At 40.8% G+C, this 14,112-nt stretch overlaps 2 protein-coding genes across 2 annotated transcripts; both read right to left on the reverse strand.

The window, feature by feature from the left end:
* Positions 1-355: 355 nt before the first annotated feature.
* Positions 356-886, reverse strand: LOC134389457 (keratin-associated protein 4-2-like). Its single transcript, XM_063113023.1, has one exon. It carries the CDS (start codon positions 884-886, stop codon positions 356-358), a length of 531 nt encoding a protein of 176 aa, XP_062969093.1.
* A 9,751-nt stretch (positions 887-10,637) lies between these two features.
* Positions 10,638-11,171, reverse strand: LOC134388402 (keratin-associated protein 4-2-like). The gene has a single exon (XM_063111408.1). It carries the CDS (start codon positions 11,169-11,171, stop codon positions 10,638-10,640), a length of 534 nt encoding a protein of 177 aa, XP_062967478.1.
* Between the last annotated feature and the right edge of the window lie 2,941 nt (positions 11,172-14,112).

The raw sequence follows: 14,112 nt of genomic DNA on the forward strand, positions 1-14,112 counted from the left end.
GTACATCAAGCAATTCCACATGAAAATTGATTACACAAGAAGGAATTCTAAGAAAACATTAGAAATAAAAAAATCTAGAAGAGGAACATTTGAAGACTCCTGTACTTTGAATCAGAAATAAGAATTCTAAGATAATTTGAGACAGAATCTGATTATAAATTCTGATTCACTAGTAATACAATGTTTCTAGAAAATAAAATAAATCATAACGAAGAGACCAGGGTTTTCCAAAGAAGTCCACGGCTCTGCTTATAAGTTCATGAAATTAGGAAGTTTACATGTTCTGTTGAATAGATGCTCTCTGCCTAGACTGAAGGATGGGGGCAGCAAGGTTCAGGAATCCAGACCAAGACACTCAGCAACAAGAACCACCACAGCAGCTGGGGCGGCAGCACGTTGTTCTATAGCAAGTGGTCTGGCAGCAGGTGGGGCGGCAGCAGCTAGAACCACAGCAAGAGGGTCGGCAGCAGCTAGAACCACAGCAACTGGGGTGGCAGCAGCTGGAACCACAGCAGCTGGGGCGGCAGCAGCTGGAACCACAGCAACTGGATCCACAGCAGCTGGGCCTACAGCAGCTGGACACACAGCAGCTGGGGCGGCAGCAGGTGGAACCACAGCAGCTGGGGCGGCAGCAGGTAGTCCTGCAGCAGGTGGTCTGGCAGCAGGTGGGGCGGCAGCAGCTAGAACCACAGCAAGAGGGGCGACAGCAGCTGGAACCGCAGCAGCTAGATCCACAGCAGCTGGGCCTGCAGCAGCTGGAACCACAGCAGCTGGGGCGGCAGCAGGTGGTCCTGCAGCAGGTGGTCTGGCAGCAGGTGGGGCGGCAGCAGGTCTCTTGGCCACAGCCCTGGTCAGAGCAGATGGAACCACAACAAGAGTTGACCATGGTGTGAGAGGGCGGAGGTTCTGGGTTGTTTTCCAGGAGAGTGAATTTCTGGAGTGTAGTAGTCTCTTTGCACCACAGCCTCTTATATACTGCCCTGTTTTCCTGTTGTCAACATGTTTTCCTTGTTTTTGTTTACTTATTAATTAGATAATTATCAGTTTACACAATAATGTTTTCCATTTAATAGCTTAAACTTGGTGGAAACAAAAATTTCTTGTCTAGATGTCATAACTTCTATCTGATCTACTTCTCCTCCTGACTCACACCTTGATGGCCTCCTCTAGACCATATTCCCTTCATCTTCCTCCACAGAGGTCTGTCATGTGGTATTCTGCATGTGGAATTACATTCCTCACTCTCCCCTCCTGTATCCTCTACCAGGATGGGGCTTGGTCAGTCCTGTTTTTGGTTATGCGTTTCTTCCAGTGACCAATGGGGTGGGGGTATGGGGGGAAGCCCATTTGCTTAGTGTGGTACCTGGCATGGGACAAGAGATAAAGGCCCTATTTTATCAGTCATTTTTGAGCAATGAGTAAGGGGACAGTTCTAAATATGTGTGATGTTGTGTGTGTATACATTGGAATGGGTTTCTATGGAAGTTTCAAAATTTGGATCATGCCCTATCCTCAAACTCTGGCAGGCAATTTATCTGTATTACTGTGAGTTTACACTGTTTCTTTGGTTGCTACTTTGCTGTCTTACATGTTTGTATCATGTCTTTCCATCTGATATCTTAGATTCTGGAAGATAGACTCATTTTTCCTCCTTAGCTCATTCTTAATTAAGAATTTTTTTCAATGGAGTGAAAAATGTTGAATAATCAAAATGTGCCTCTCTTCAGATCATACTTCTGGAGATGGAAAATTTACAGTGCACATTTTTGGGAAGGATCTGAAGTGTCAGTGTATTTTAGTCAATTCCACCTCATTGAATTGCTATTTCTACTTATCTTCTATTTAGCAGCATTCTAACTTAAACGTGCATCAGAATCATCCAGAGGGCTCTTCAAAACACAGATTGCTAGGGCTACACCCAAAGATCCTGATCACTGGGTAGAGCCCCAGGCTCCAAATTGTTAATAAGCACCCAGATAATGTTGATACTGAGGGTCCAAGGACCACACTAAGAGACCTCCTGCTTTATTCTGTTCATTCTAGTTTTGCAGAAGCACCTAGATCAAGTTACTGCCTTGTTTATAAAACAGATTTGTTGACTGGATAATCTGAGAGACATGTGCTGCCAGCCATTGGGGTTACAAATATGATTTAGAGTCTTCCCCTGAAGAATTCACAGTTTGCTGGGAGGGCCACACACACACACACCACATAATTGTAATATAAGGTGGTAAAGTAACATCAAAAGACCTCATAGTAGTATAATTTAACTAAAAGTCTTGTGCTCAGAGCAAATTAGCTAACATGCAATTTGGTAGATTTATTTAGCAAAATTTACATACATTAAAATGCACAAATCATAAGTGTACTCTTTGATGATTTTTGATAAATTGATACATCATGTAACCCCCACGCCTATCAAGATAGAAAACATTTTCAACAAGCAAACAGAAAGGACATTGTTGGGGGGGAGGGGGGAGGGAGAAGGGAGGGAGGTTTTGGTGATGGGGAGCAATAATCAGCCACAATGTATATCGAGAAAATAAAATTTAAAAAATAAAAAATAAATAAATTAATAAATAAATAAATTAATTAATTAATTATTTTTTTAAAAAGGAAAAAAAAAAAGATAGAAAACATTTTTATTATACCAGAAAGTTCTCAATTCTCTCATTTCAATAAACTCTGCCACCATAGAGGGAGCCACTGTTCTATTTTTTTTTTTTTAACCATAGATTAGTTTTGGTGTAGAACTTCAAACAAATGATATATAGTATAATTTCTGTCTGGCAATTAGCTTGTCATGTGTCTGTGAGTTACTGATGTTGATGCATGTATCACTAGTTCATTCAGAGATATACCAATGAAAATCAATACTGAATTTTAACTATTACAAGCCAATTTCATGGTAGGGTGACCAACTGTCCTTATTTGCCCAGGACTGAGGAGTTTCCAGAACTCAGGAATTTCATTGCTAAAATCAGAGAAGTTCTAGGCAAACAGAGACAAGTTAGTCACCCTGTGAAGCATCCTTAAATGACTTAATTAAGATGATTTAAAGATCAAGCCCCTTGTAACATTTTCAGCATATTAACTTGCTGAGCAAACACTTGATTTATGTGTTTTGTTTTTATTTGATAGGCTTGTGTTTGCAAAGCTGGAAAACAAGAAAGATTCAAACAATTACATTGTGAGGTAATATGGTGTCTTGAGGGGAAGTTTTTCACTTGATTTGCTTTATATGAGAGGCTAAGGAAAAAATAAGAAATATCAAAGAAAGAGTTTTGGAGTGTTAGGGAAGAGGTTTCTATGTAAAAGTAGGGAGATTAAGAAAACCTTTTTGGCACAGCTACAAAGGCAGAGTACATTCTCATTATAGAGAAGTGTATAGAGTACCACAGTCCCTAAACCAAGGATTCCCAAAGTTGGCTGCATATTGGAATCACCTGGGAGTGTTAAAAACTACTAATGGCTGGCTCCTGCCCAGAAAAACTCTTATCTAACTGGTCTGAAGTAAGGCTTGGGCATAAGAACTTTTAAAAGTTCCCCAGGTAATCCTAATAGGCAACCAAGTTCGGAACCCACCCCCTTAAACTGTTTGTATTCAATGCACTTATATAATATTAAACTGGAAGGAAAAATAGCTAAAATAATTAAAATACGATTGGTGGTATCTGAACAATAGAGAAAATGATCTTGGATTAGAAACACTGAACTTTGAGCATTGAGGACTGAAACACTGATAATCTCTTTACTCTTTTAGATAACCCTGATACCCAAACCAACAGTCCCACATGACTGAGAATGGAGCAATAGGGAATGAACCATGGTGGGAAATTACTATGGTTAGAATGCTAGATTTTTTAAAAAATGAAACTCGAAAGCAGAAGAGACGTCCCTTTATGTACCGCTTGCTAAATTTTACCCATAGTCAAGTGAAGAAATGTGGGCATGAGGATCATGCACACAAATTACGTAAAGTCTACCTAAAACTGTACTTCTTTTATTACACACAGTGGTAGATGACGTGTAATATTTTATGTACTTTTTTCTTTTTAAACGGATTGTTTTGTTGTCTTTTTCATATTTCCATGATAAAAAATCTGTTAGCTAAACATCAAGGAAATTTGAATGAAGTGGACCCAATTGATATTTGTAATAACTATTGAGGGGGGGACAATTAGCTTTGTATCTCATGAATATTCTTAATAATAAAAAAAGGAACCTGTGTTGTGTCTACTAGGTAAACTGGACATATATTAATATATTCTTTAAAGAGTGGCACACACACAAAAAGTCTTTTCTTGTCAGGTATCACACACACTAAGTTAGTACTTAATCGTCTTTTAAAAATCAATACCTGCTATGTATTTTGTCTGTAACTGAAACCTACTACAATTAGTTTAATTATAGTGACTTAGATAGATATAATATCATGCTGTAGATAGAGACACTTACAATAGGCATGCCTAATTGATAGAATAAAATATTTTCAATTCAATTAAGCTCCTTTGTAATAAAAATCGAACTCCATTAAAATATTTGAGAATAAATATTGAACAATATTACTAGTCTTGATATGAAGTGGTATATATAATCAGTGCAATATTTAAAATAATATAAATGCTCATAAAACATTGACTGAATTTCTATGTTCTTTAACTATCTTCAATCATGGCTTAATCTAATGTTGCTTTTTCAAATCTTAAATAGAATAAGCATTTCAGTTCACCCTGAATTTTTAAAAGCTCTTCCTTATGAAAAGCACACATATGCTGAAAAGTGTAGAAAATATACATGTAAAATACAATAAATAATTATAAAGCAAGCATCTACACCCAAAACCCAAATCAAGAAATAGAATATTGCTGTTTCCAAAAAGAGCTCCTATGTGTCTTTTCTTGATTACATCTCCCATCCTCCACCCTAGAGAGAATTGCTCGCTTGATTTTTTAAACTGTTTTCATGGTTCTTTTTATAGTTTACCACCTAGACATGCATCCTTAAAAAAACAGTTTAGTTTTACATATTTTTAAATTTTGTATAAATGGAAACATATATATATGTATTTTGTATTTTGATTTCTTTGCTCAATATTACATAAGAGCTGGAGTAGGTAGCCTTGAAGATGGTCCCCAATTATTTCCATGTCCTGGGGTAAATGGTCTTATGTAATTCCCTCCCCTTGAGTAAATTCTAATCAAACGTGTATGGCAGCACCAAGTGATTAAATTACAAAAGCTTGTGACTTTCCTCTTGCTAGTGGTAATGAATGAGTCCCATGGGATTTCCCTTCTGAGGGAATCCCTGACCTGTGTGGGTCCAAGTTCTTGCCACTATAGGATTACCAATCACATCCAGCAGATAGAACTTAAAAGAAAGACTTTTTATTTCAGAAGACATCAACTGGAAGACAGAGGGTAAAGTCCCAACTGCCTATCCAATTGACTGAGGGTGGGGGCTCATATAAGTAAATGTATTGGGTGAGACAGGACGCTTTGAGAGATGTACTGGGTGAGAGAGGATGTGGGATGTCTTCAAGTGTGATGGACAAATGCTTTCTGCTTTGAGAGACTGTATCAGGCAAGACAGGATATCTGCTTTCAATACAATCTTAATCACTAAGGGCTGGCTATAAAGGGAGAACAAAGTTAGTTCTATAGTGTATGCATGAGTGGGGGGCTTCTATGTTTACACTAGCTGACTTTCTCATACTTCCTCTCTCTCACTGATTTTGAAGAAGACAGCTGCTCCATGGGAGAGACCCATGTGGCAAAAAACAGAGGGTGACCTTCATTCAACATCCAGCCAGCAACTGAGACTCTCGCTGCAATGGCCCTAAAGAAACTGAATTCTCTCAATAACTACATAAGTGAACTTGGAAGTGGATACTTTCTGGTTGAGACTTCACATGAGGCTCCAGTGACAGTTAATACCTTGATTGCAGCCTTGTGAAATGCTATGAAGTAGAGAAGCCAGCTAAGCTATACCTGGATTCCTGATCCACAGAAACTGGGAGATAGCAAATGTGTGTTGTTTTAAGCTGCTAAGGTTTGAGGTAATATTACATAGTGATAGACAGCTAGTACAGATTTATGTGGCACCATACAACATAGAGATAAGGAGGAGGGGATCAAAAGGCACAGAGAAGTGGGTATGCCTGAACAGATCTAGTCATAAGGCCAGAAAACTCAACTGGCTAACAGTGATTTCTGGGTGGGCCCATGAAACACTCTTTTTATGAAGACAATAAGAAATGAGCAGGTAAGGGGGTCACCAGCATCACTGAGAACATCAGTAGTGCCCATTCTCTCAATTCAGAGCTGGTGGTATGGGAGAGATCCCAGAGTAGCAGAGGCCAGGCAGCAGCATTTAACCATAAAAATTAATGTAGGTATAATTATGTGATGGACAGCAAGTTAGGAATGGAAGCAAGGACAGAGTGGTATGTTACTCATAGGGATTTAAGGGTATGGATAATAGAACAAGGGATTCTTCAAAATAGGATATAGGCAGCCAACAAGGGAATAGCCATAACTGTAGGCTCTATGGAGTGTATGTATATGTATATTTAAAAGAGCTTAAGAATATGAGAGCAAAAGTCTGAGATAAGTTGTTTCAATGTAGAGCCATGATCCCTTGCCCAGTTTCTAGATCTGAGACAGTCCTCAGACCTAGAACCTATCATCTGAAGGACAGGTCAGTCTGCCAGGAGAAAGGACTACAGTGAGCATATATAATAGTCATATAGCTAGTCCTTTTTCAAAGGTACCTACAGCCATCTACTCAGGATAAAGTGGAATACTCATATATTTGGATGCTGTTAGATATCAGATCTGAGTTAACACGGACAGTTGGATACACAATATGCCTGTGTGGTCTCCAATTAAAATATGACAATAATGGTCAGAAAATAAATGGAGTATTGACCCAGGTCAGTCTCATAGTGGGCCCACTGGGTCCACGGACCCACCTGGTGGTCATTTATCTGGCTCTTAAATGTAAGATCTACCACATTCATTCATTGGCCTCTGGAATAAGAGTTAGTATAATAGAGAAGGCCAGATGAAAGCCCCTGAAACTACATGTTCCATTCCCACTTTCTCCAGAAAAGCTGATAAATAAAAATCAGAGATTAGAGTCGCCTTCAAAGACTTAAAAAATGCAGAGGAGTTGTATCCCATCATATCACCATATAATTTACTAGTTCATCTCCCACAAAAACCAGTTGGGTCATGGCAGAAGACAGTGGATTACCACAAACACTATCAAATAAAAGATCTAATGGTAGCTGATGTGATGGATGTAGAAGATTTGCTAGAGAAGATTAACACAGTCTCTGGTAAGGGGTATGTGGAATATGAACTGGCAAATGTATCATTTTTCAATACCCATCAAGAAGGAGAATTGGAAGTGGATGCAGTGTACGTGGAACAGACAGCAGTATAAATTCACTGTCATGAACCAGGACTATGTTATTTCTCTTGCTTTTTGTAATCATATAGTCCAAAGTGATGTAGACCTTCTGGACATTCTACAGAATGTAACGTCGATTGACAATATTGAGGATATTATGTTAATCAGACATGATGAACAAGAAACTTTCTGCCATATGTCAACTGTGTTCCCCAAAAGTTCATGTGTTGGAAACTTAATTCCCACGTTAACAGTGTTAAGAAGGTGAGAAAACCGATTATGATATTTGAAAGCTGTGGCTTTTGAGAGGTGATTGGATCATGAGGACTGTGCCCTCGTGAATGGATTAATTCTTTCATTGAGTAATGAGTTATCATGGGTGTGGACCAGTGACTTTATAAGGAGACAATGAGAGAGCTCTTGCTATTCTTGCCATATGATACCTCGTGTCACCATGGCACCCAAGAAAGAGTTCCCACCCAGAAGGCTATCACTAGCTGTGCCCCTTGGACTGTGGACTTCCCAGCCTCCAAAACTGTAAGAAATAAATTTCATTTCTTTATAAATTACCCATTTCAGGTATTCTGTTATAAGCCACAGAAATGGACTAATACATATGCATGCTAAGGACACCTCAATAGGATACACGTGTTTCATAAAATGGGAGATAAATCTACCAGCAATAGACTAACCTTGAGCCCCTTATCAGGTACCAACCCTTGAGGAGTTGGCCAGTTAGTTACTCATTTATGACTGGGATTGACATGTAGGTAGGTATGGGTTTGCTTTTTCTGCCCACCTCAGCCAGCACCATTACATGGGGGCTCAAGAGTATTTGATTTAGCAGCATGGAATCATACATAACTTCACCTTGGACCAACAGACTCCATATGTAGCAAAGAATGTGTGGCAATGAGTGCATGACCGTGGGATCCACTGGTTCTACTTGATATGGCACCATCCAGAAACAGTTGAGCTGATAGGGTGATACAACTATCTTTTGAAGCCATAGCTGAGGTTACAGCTTGGAGGCGACACATTGTGAAGTTGGAGCACTGTCCTCCAGGACACAGTCTACACCTTAAACCAGTGACCATTTATGGTGCTGTGTCCCTATAGCACCCAGTAAATTGAGTACATTAACACAGAAAACCAAGGGGTGGAAAGAAGAGCTGCCCCACTTCACTCCCAGTGGTCGATTTGAAGGAATTTGTGCTTCCCTCACTCAGCTTTAGGCTCTGTGGCTCTAGATGTTCTGGCCTCAAGAAAGGAGGTGCCACCTCCAGGAGACATATTAAGGGTCCCCTTGGAATTAAAGCTGTGGCTCTCACCTTATCACTTCAGGCTTCTAGAACCAGGGGTTCAGTAGGGAAAGAAAGGAGCTATTCACATTGCAACTGACCTCATCACCATGAGGAAGTAGGACCGCTGTTACATGGTGGGAACAGGGAGTAGTATTTGGCCCTTAGATGATCCACTGGGACATTCTCGGCATTTCTAGCTCCAGTTTTTTCTACAAATGGGCAAGGGCAATGGCTATAGCTCAATAAGAACCCAGTAATTAAGGGCACAGAACTTTCAGGATGAGGACCTATATTGCTCTACTTGGCAAGTCACCTAGACCAGCAGAAGTGCTGCTCATTAATGTTCTCTTGTAATTTTCTCTGGAAATTGTGATTAATTAGCTGGATTGAGCTAATGAGAGAAAGAGGTGAACCTGAGAAGTGTCATGGTGGACTATATGATATCTATCCAGATTCCTTTACACTGTTCACCTGCACTGTTCTCCAGGTAATTATCCTCAGCTTATAGCAGCCTCCTCATCTGGAGGTTTTTGCTCATTCTGCACCGTCTCCTCCTTCCCCAGAGTAGTCCACACCTAGCGATAACTGATGTGGGAGTACAAATGTCTAAGCACCTTGTCTCCAGGAGAGGCAGATCTACACAGTAAAAGAACAAATAACCCAATCATCAAAAAATGGGCAAAAGAGCTAAACAGACATTTAAAAATTTTTTTTAACTTCTCAATATACATTGTAGTCGATTTTCATGACTCTCTACCCGTTCCTCTTCCCCCCTCCCTCTCTCCCCGCCCCCCTTACATCATATCTGTGAACAGACATTTTTTGAAGGCCAACAGGCGCCTGAAAAAATGCTCAACATCACTAATCATCAGAGAAATGAAAATTAAAACCACATCGAGGTATCTCACCCCAGTTAGACTGGCTACAATCAAAAAGACTGTGGATATGTTTTGAAGGGCACTCTCAATGAGATTAGGAACACTGGTACCTTAGATTGGGTGCCTTTGGGAGCAGACCCAGAAATAGGAATTTGAGAGCAAGTAGTGTATTTGGGAGATAATCCCAAGAAGGATTGTAGGGAACTTGTGAAATTATATAGGGAAGGGAGAAACGTCAATATAGAGTCAAGAAGCAGAATACTCCTGTTGGCAGCTGTGGCAGCAGTAAGTGAGCACACCCTCCCACTGAAGACCTTTGGAAGACTGGTACGACACCCACCCCCACCCTCCCCACAACAAGGCCGAATGAACTCATTTGTTTAGCCCGATTCCTAGAGGCTTTAACTCCCCTGCACAGAGATTGCTCCTTTATCCAGACAAATGCTCAGGCCGAGTTCTGAGTAATTGCTCTGAGAACCCATCTTCCTATACTAGAATTAGGAGTGCTAAAGGAATAGGGGTGAAATAATTTGAAATGATCTGGAATAGTCTTCTTTTTCAGCAGAGAAGAACAGAAACATTGACAGATAAGAACAATTTAAAATGGAAAAATAATGAGACATGATGCTGTTATATTTGAATGCCTGGAAAATTAAGATTTATTTAAGATATAAGAATTTGTCCATATGAGAAAATGTGTCAAAGAGCAAATATTTCAATTAGGGTGACGTGGTTGTTGACATATTTCAGGGAAAATTCAAACATATTCATTTGTGTGTGTGTGTGTGAGAGAGAGAGAGAGAGAGAGAAATGGTGGAGGTAGGGAGAACAGCACATATGGAGGCATAAGTCAACTTAAGAATCAGTTGGAAAAGAGGTTTTACAATTGGTGTCCCATGATTCAGCTCATAAATGAACTACATCAGGAATATTGGTTGATGAAAAACAGGTGAGTGCAGATCAGAGTGCTCATCAGCAATAATCACTAGAGCAGATTGGACAGCAGCAGGTGGTCTGGCAACAGTTTGGGCAGTAACAGCTACACACAGCAGCTGGGGCGGTAGCACTGGGTCCTGCAGCAGGTGGTCTGGCAGCAGGTGGGGCGGCAACAGCCAGAACCACAGCAACTAGAACCACAGCAAGACGGACGGCAGCAGCCAGAACCACAGCAGCTAGATCCACAGCAAGAGGGACGGCAGCAGCTGGAACCACAGCAGCTGGGGCGGCAGCAGGTAGTCCTGCAGCAGGTGGTCTGGCAGCAGGTGGGTCGGCAGCAGCTGGAACCACAGCAGGAGGGGCGGCAGCAGCTGGAGATGCAGCAGCTGGGGCGACAGCAGCTGGAACCACAGCAGCTAGATCCACAGCAAGAGGGACGGCAGCAGCTGGAACCACAGCAGGAGGGGCGGCAGCAGCTGGAGATGCAGCAGCTGGGGCGACAGCAGCTGGAACCACAGCAGCTGGGGCGGCAGCAGGTGGTCCTGCAGCAGGTGGTCTGGCAGCAGGTAGGACAGCAGCAGTTCTCTTGGCCACAGCCCTGGCCAGAGCAGATGGAGCCACAACAGGAGTTGACCATGGTGTCAGAGGGTGGAAGTTCTGGGTGAGTTTCCAGGAAGGTAGGTTTGTAAGGTTTGGAAGTCTTCTTGCCTCATGTCCCTTTTATACCCTGCTAAGGGGCTGCTGTCATCAGATGCAACAGTCTTTCCTTGTTATTGTTTGTCCTAATAAATAGGCAATTATCAAATTAGGCTAGTTTGTTTCCCTGGTTAAATTTCTCAAGATGGATGGAAAACATTATTTTTTTTTCCTGCTGTGTTAGGATCCATCTAGTCAGTTCTTCCTGAATTATCTCCTATGTGTCTGTCTTCCTCAAAGAGAGCTGTCTCATGGCATGCTGCCTCTAGTTACTATGCACTTAGTCTCATTTTGCACAGCACAGCATGTCTACCCTCAGTGATAATGATTCTTATAGGCCCATAATTCTTTCAGATGACCCAGGAGGACAAAGTTGTGGTTTAGTCTGTGCCTCATCCATTATGGGTCAGGTGGGCAGTGAAGGCTTGAGTATGAAAAAGGGACCACTGGCATGAGAACAAGAGGCTATTAAGATATCTCCTCTTCCCTACTGTGAATCATGACCCATTTTCTAGACTTTTTGGTCAAAAACACAGAACTGTTTTAAAGTAGGAAAGTAAGTTGTAAAATTTTGATGTTTCTTTTTCTCCAGAAACAAACCTCCACAACTAAGTTTTAGGGCCTCTGGGGGAAGTTGGCTCCAGAGATTAGCTCTATTGTAAGATTCAGGTTCCTCAACTCTCTGCTCTGTAGTGCCAATTTTCATTCTTCCCATGCTGTCTTCCCCACCCCTTGCTCTAGCAATAAAACCAAGTCTCCAGATTCTTCCTGGAATGAGATGGTCCCCATTTGAAGCACCCCAGCTTTTACAGCTCTCATCAAAGGGACTGGCTCCTAAAGCACCTTGCTCTGGTATTCCTGAGTCACCCTGAGCCCACAGAGATGACAAAGACCATTTTAAACAGGCAATGGAAGCACTGCCAGTGGCTATTTCCTCTAGCTCAATGTAGAGCTAGCAGGCAAAAACACCCAGCTACCAATTTCTCACTGATAGGGGTTTGAATGCATTTCTAACATTCCAACTTTCCCAACTACTGCCTGTGGGCCAGACTTGTAATTAACCCTCATGTAGGAACTAATGGTGGGGCTGGCAAATGAGCAATCCTCTGAGAGCTTAAACCATGGGTGAATGGGCACTTCCCACAGCTCCTCCCCCTGGCTCTCTCCAGAGATAAAAGCAAGCCTCCAATTAACCCTCCTGTCCCTAGGAGCTGGTAGGCCCCTGGGGTGACAAAGAGCAAGCAAAGAGATGGGTTGTAAGTGTGTGAAGTCTGAAAAAGATTGTAGATGTTTGCCACAGATCTTCTATGTGGCTTAGTGCAGAGTGAGTGGGAGAAAAATACCAGTTCCCAGCTTATCTCTGAGGAGAGAAGGAAGTGGACCACATATCTAGCAGCTCAGTTTTTCCATCAGCATGTTGAGGTACTGGCTTCTATCTTGCCTTCTATCTTCTATCTTGGGGCACCTAAGAACTTGGCACACCCCTATCTCCTGGGGGCCACTGGGAACTAAGATAGCAGTTTGGACAAACAGAAAGGTTTGAGAGGCACCTAGAGTTACTAGACAGGCTAATTGGTGAGGTCCAGCTCCTACATAAGGCTGGTCTGAAAGGACTGGAAGAGATGGCTGTTTTATCTAATGTGCAGAAACGAAAACAGAGAGTTAAGGAAAATGAAGAAACAGGGAAGGAATGTTCTAAACAAGAGAACGTGATACATCTTCAGAAACTGACAAGTTAAATGACCAAAGTATTGAAAACAGTGATGACTAAATTATGTTAATGGATTCATAATATAAATAGGTGTAAATTGGGACATTAATAGCATATAATATGGAAGGAAGAGAGGTAAAAACAGAGAGTTCTTGTATGCAAGTGAAGTTTAGTTGTTATAAGTTTACAATAGGCTGCTATAAGTATATTTTATGTAACCCACTCGGAAACTACAAAGAAAATAACTATAGAAGTTACACAAAAGAAAAAGTAGGAACCAGAACTTAGGAATAAAAAAAAGAAGCACAAAGGAAGATGGGAAGGGGGGAAAAGGGAAACAGAAGAACTACAAGACAAACAGAAAGAAGTTAACAAAATGACAGTAGTAAATCCTTCCCTATCAATAATTATTTTAGACATAAATAGACTAAACTCCGTTATAAAAGTATACAGAGTGGCTTAATGGATAAAAAAAATAAGATCCAACTGCATGAATCTACAAGAAACTCATGTTAGATCCAAGGACACACACAGATTGAAAGTGAAGAGATGGAAAAAATATTCCATGGAAATAAAAACCAAAAAAGAGCATGAATCGCTATACTTAGGTAAAGCAGACTTTAAGTCAATAACTATCTCTAGAGACAAAGAAGGTCATTACATAATGACAAAAGGGTCATTTCCATAGAAATATTAAGTAATTATAAAAATATGTGTGTCCAACATCTGAGCACCTAAGTACAAGTGTACTTCAAAAAGTTCACGGAAAGATTTGTATTATCTTTCAATTCTATTTCTATGTGAACTTTTTGAGGCATCCTCTTGTATAAAACAAATATTGAAAGGTCTGAAGTGAGAAATAGCAATAGAATAATAGTAGGAGACTTCAGTATCCTACCTTGAAAATGGATAGATAATCTAGACAGAAAATCAGTAAAGAAACAGGGGACCTGAGCAGTGCTGTGGGCTAAATGTACCTAACAGACATATACAGAACTTTCCACACAAGAGCAGAGGAATACACATTCTTCTTAAGTGCACATGGAACATACTCCAGGATAGAGCATATGTTAGGTTACAAAACAAATCTTAACAAATTTAAAAAGATCAAAATCATACCAAGTATCTTTTCCATCCATAATGGAATAAAACTAGAAATCAATTATAGGAA

The sequence above is a fragment of the Cynocephalus volans genome, chromosome 10 (genome assembly GCF_027409185.1).
Source record: "Cynocephalus volans isolate mCynVol1 chromosome 10, mCynVol1.pri, whole genome shotgun sequence".
Classification (NCBI taxonomy): Eukaryota; Metazoa; Chordata; class Mammalia; order Dermoptera; family Cynocephalidae; genus Cynocephalus; species Cynocephalus volans.